General features: G+C 51.9%; 1 protein-coding gene across 1 annotated transcript in view; it reads right to left on the bottom strand.

Moving 5' to 3' along the window:
• Positions 1–1209, bottom strand: part of ERCC2 (ERCC excision repair 2, TFIIH core complex helicase subunit) — a 15217-nt gene extending 14008 nt beyond the window's left edge. Inside the window, exon 1 of the mRNA XM_044911302.1 lies at positions 1139–1209. Within this exon, the coding sequence (XP_044767237.1) occupies positions 1139–1171 (33 nt within the window). The 5' untranslated portion in view covers positions 1172–1209. The remainder of the gene's footprint in view (positions 1–1138) is intronic.
• Between the last annotated feature and the right edge of the window lie 3959 nt (positions 1210–5168).

Genomic DNA, 5168 nt, shown 5'->3' with positions numbered 1-5168 from the left:
TTTTAAAGATTTTATTTATTTATTTGAGAGAGAGAGTGAGAGAGAGAGCACAAGAGGGAGGAGCGGGAGAGGGAGAAGCAGACTCCCCGCTGAGCAGGTAGCCCGATGCGGGACTCGATCCCGGGATTCCAGGATCATGACCCGAGCCGAAGGCAGTTGCTTAACCAACTGAGCCACCCAGGCGCCCCACCCACAAACTTTAAAAAAAATAAATAAAATGGGCCTAATAAGCACTTCTTTAGATCATGACTGTGAGGACTAATGAGAAACTGGGGATTAAATATTTAGCATAGTAACTGATACGTAGTGACCTGTTTTTTCTTTTAATTTAGCAAACACTTCCACAGCACTTACTCTGTGCCTGGAACCCCTTCTAAAAGTGTCTTACTTACATCGGCGTTTCTCAACCTAGGCTCCACTGATATTTGGGGGGAGGGGGTCTGTCCTGTGCACTGCAGGATGTTTAGCAGCGCCCATGACCTCTACCTACCACTAGCAGCCCCACTCCGCTAGTATGACAACCAGGAATGTCTCTGGACTCTGCTTCTGGGGGGTCAAAAGCATCCCCACTTAAGAACTGCTGCCCTGGGGCGCCTGGGTGGCTCAGTCGGCCTTCGCTCAGGTCATTATCTCAGGGTCCTGGGACTGAGCCCCGCATGGGGCTCCCTGCTCAGCGGGAAGCCTGCTTCGCCCTCTCCCACTCCCCCTGCTTGTGTTCCCTCTCTCGCTGTGTCTCTGTCAAATAAATAAATAAAATCTTAAAAAAAAAACCTGCTGCCTTACTTACCGAATTAACTCCCATAACCTTCACGTGAGCCTCTGAGAGTAGGCAATCATACTAAGACCATTTTACAGAGGTGAAAACTGTGAAACAGGGAGATTAAGGGATTCGCCTAAGGGCACACAGCTGTGGGTCTAGGATTCCAACCCAGAGAGCCGGCTCCAAAGCAGCGCAGCCTTTGATAAACGTTAGGTGCTGCTGTTATGAACTATTCTTTCAGGTAACAGGAGGTTTGGGAGCGCCGGCTTCCCAAGGACCTCACACGCCTAACACCTCGCGGTCCAGCAATCTCCGTTCTTAGACGCGCGGGCCGCTGTGCACCTGTCAGGTGGGAAGCGGCGGGCCGGGCCCACCCACCTTGGCGTCCAGCGTGCGCTTGAGCTCCAGCATGTACGAGAACTGCTCGGGGTAGATGTAGTCGTAAGGGAAGTAGACCAGCAGCCCGTCCACGTTGAGCCTGACGGCAGGGGGCGGTGGGTCAGTCCCCCGCCCCCGCAGCCCCTCTCCAGCCCCCACACTCTCCTGCCGTCCGGCCGAGAGGGGTTACCTGCCGGCGCCGTCCCCACCGCCCCCGGGCGTCCTCCAGTTCCCCGGGAGCCTCGGGTCTCTTCGGCATCTCTTCGCTGACCATTCCCATTACCGCCCCGCGGATCCCCGCGGTTCTCCTCACCCCACTCCTCCAGCACCCCCTCGCCCCGCCGGGGCCCCGGGCGCGCCCACTGGTCCCCCCACCTTTCAGACCCCACCCCCACCCCCAAACCGGCCAGCGAACAGCGAACTCCGGACCCCTTCTTACTTCATGGCGCCGGCCGCGGCGAGAAGCGGCGTCGACCCGCCTCCCTCATAAATATTCAGAGCGCAGGATCCGTGGGAAGTCCTCGTGGTGCCGCTCCACCTTTCTCACGACTCCATTGGCTGATCCCGCCCGTCACTCTACTGGGGCGCGGGACAATGCGCGTGCGCACGGCAATGCGAGGGCGGGCTCCCGGGAGAGGAGGCGTAGCTGAGGATCGCAGAGTACCGAGAACAGCACATGAAGGAAGAGAACCGAGATAATCGATCCCATTCATTAGGATTTGGTCTTTCTGCATCCGCCCAGATCATCTAGCAGCGAATAGAGTCTAAAGGAACTAACAAGGAAATTGAGGACCCTTAGGAGCCCACGAGTTAGGAATGGCTTCGTCGCACTAGACTAACGTGCACCTCTAAAATGCCCGCTGTGTCCTAGACTTCTCTGGGATAAATAACTCCTCCCATTTAGAGAACCCCTACTGTTTGCCAGCTACTGTCCTCATCAGGCAGTAATGCAAAGGCATTGTGGCTTGGTGGCTAAGGTGTGGACTCTGGAACCAGAATGCCTGGGTCCAAATCCTGGCTCCACTGTCTACCAGCTCTGTGACCTCGGTCAAATTAACTTGTCATCTGCAATGTAGGAACAGTTAGATTATCCACAATGTAGGGGCACCTGGCTGGCTCAGACGGTACAGCACCGGACTCTTGATCTCAGAGTCATGAGTTCAAGCCCCACATTGGGCACAGAGCTTACATTAAAAAAAAAAAAAAAAAAAGTAAAAACAAATATTAAAAAGAAAGATTACGACGTAGATGATGCTTAAATTAACCTGCATAAAGCATTTAAAACTGAGTTTAGCTCATACTCAGCATTCAGTAGCTAGGAGCTTTTATGCAATGGTTCAGCAAATAGATATGGGGCCTCTACTGTGTGCCTGACCTTGACCTAGGCCCTGGGAACACAAAGGTGACCAAGACAGCCCCTGTTCGTGTCCTCAAAGAATAGATTTTAAACATATATATGTAAATATATGGTTACAAGTATGTAAGTGCTGTGATGGGAAAATTCTGGAAACCATAAGGGCTACATACAGGAAACGTGCTGTCAACTATGGGGGTGTGGAGTGGTCAGAAAAGCCTTCTTTGAGGAAATGAGGTTTGAGTAGACACAGGAAGTATGAGAAGGAACTAACCAGCCAAAGGGGATAGATGAGAGAAGGGGAAAGGGTGTTGGTGTTCCAGCCAGAGGGAAGATGGTATACAAAAGTTCTGCCACCACAAGAAAGCTAATGCCTCAAAGGGCTAAAGGGAACCCTGCATGGTGGAAGGACAGAGGCAAGGACAGAGGAGAGAGAATGCAGCTGCAGGGAGAGGCAGGGCCAGGCCAAAAATCCTTAGAATGGCCTGCAGAACCCTGTCTAACCAGCGTACCCCCTCATCACCCCCGCACCAACCCACTTTATCTCTCTGGTCCCCTCCTCTCTTGCTTAGCTCATTCTATTTCAGCCACATTATCCTCCATTCTGTTTCCAGAACTCCAGGCACATCCTACCCTAGGGCCTTTGCACCTGCTATGTCCTCTGCCTGGAATGCTCTTTCCCCTGACGTCCCCATGGCTGGACTTCATCACATCCTTCGGGTCCTTGCTCTGGTGTCACCTTCTCAGTGGCAGCAAATTAAATTCAAGCCCCCCCCACACACAAACTCATATGCTACCCACTGTAGCTCCCTCCCCTGCTTTGTTTTTCTTCAGAGCCCATCTAACCATCTGACATATTAAATATTCGACTTATTTAGTTTAGAAGGTCAGCTCCATAAGGGCAGGGATTTTGTCCATTTTATTCACTCCTACATCTGCGGTCCTTGCCATTGTGCTTGGCACACAGTGGGGAATCAATAAATATTTGTTGAAGAGGTGAATGAGCGGGGGCAGGGGAATGGTCAAATTTGCATTCTGAACCCATAAGTCTTGGAGTGCCTTGTGACACATGAACCGGAAGGACTAAGACTGGCAAGCAGAGCCAGTCTGTGGCTAAGGCCAGGGTAGCGGAGAGAATTATGTCATTGAATCCTCATGACGCTCCTATAAATCACATGCTTTGATTATCCCCATTTTACAGATGAAAAAGCAGGCTCAGAGAGGTGAGGTGAGTTGCCCAAAGCCCATTTTATTCCAGTGTCTGTGTGTCTATGTCTGTGTGCATGATAGTTTCTGGAGCTGATCTAGGCAGAGAAGGAGAGTGAGGCTCGAATTCTCTGTTTAGCCGGTTAGAGAAGGAGCTTCATTGACACAACCATAGGGCTCAGCGAGAGAGCCAGAAAGCGGGAGGCAGTGGGCCACCTAAGGTTGTGACTTCCTTCATAATTCCCTCTCTTTCTCTCATTTGTTAATTCATTCACTCATCCTGTATTACCTGAGCCCTGTACACATCCTGAGTTGGGGAGCCAAAGGCAACCAGTGGTCACCGAGACAGCCTCAGCCCTGTCCTCCTGGGGTGCATAGTCCAGTGGAGGAGACAGAACCATCCCAACGGTGACGACCCAAAGTGAGCAGGGCTGGGACAGGCGTGGGATGGGGATACTTGGTGCTTATCTCAACAAATGACATTTATTACACAGTCATACAAATGAGGACATATTTCCAAAGTTAGACAAAGTCTCTAAAAATAGGTCCTAGGGAGACTCACAGTGGTGCAGATGGTGGAGACAGGTGTTGAGCATTAGTGAGGCTGCTGACATGACCCTGAGCCTTAACCAAAGCTACACACACACACACACAGATGCTCCTTGCAGTATGACGTCCAAGGAGAATAAAATGGGGAAAACCTGCACAACGTGACCTCAGACAGGAGTAAATCATGGTGATGCCTTCCCATTGTTTGCACTCACCATGCAGCAGCTAGCCCCATCTTGCTGCTTACTCCTCTGCTTTCTACTTATCTCCAGTGGTGTCCTGTCCCTGCAGCGCCATAACCCCCACCTTACCCTGCCTCGCTATTCCTCTCTCCTCCAGGTCTGAGACATCCCCTCCTCCAGGAAGCCCTCCCTAACCCCCCCCAGGCTGGGTCAGGTACCTTCTTTGGACTCCCCCATCCTATCCGTGGTTACTTTGTTCAAGCAGGGGGGAAGAGAGGAAGAACATCTTAAAACCAAGAATATAAGAAAATGAAATTGGGTATTGGACTGACGTGAGCCAGTCGCATCGTAGTAAGCGTTCTGCTACCTGCCTGACGTCCTTTCTCACTGTTCCCCCTGTCCCCAAGCCACTCCTCCCAGCCACACTGGCTTCCTGGCTCTTCCACGCAGGCACCAGACCTGCAGGAGCCAGCTCATCTGTACAACAAATTACCCCCAAGTGTAATGGTGGAGAACAACAGCATTTATTATCTCACGGTTTCTGTAGGTCAGGAATTGCACGCAGCTGCAGACATCCCAGCTCATCTGGGAAACGATCGGCAGCTAAGTTCACCAGGTGGTTGCTGGCAAGACTCATTTCCTTGCTGGCTGTTGGCCAGGACCACCTGAGGGTCCCTGCCACAGGGGTACCTCTGAAGACAGCCCGCTTCATCCAATGGAGAAGCAAGAGGAGCCCAAG

The sequence above is a fragment of the Neomonachus schauinslandi genome, chromosome 16 (genome assembly GCF_002201575.2).
Source record: "Neomonachus schauinslandi chromosome 16, ASM220157v2, whole genome shotgun sequence".
In the NCBI taxonomy this organism is placed as follows: Eukaryota; Metazoa; Chordata; class Mammalia; order Carnivora; family Phocidae; genus Neomonachus; species Neomonachus schauinslandi.
Note: the sequence above shows the minus strand (reverse complement) of the source record. Positions and strands in the feature narration are given on the sequence as shown.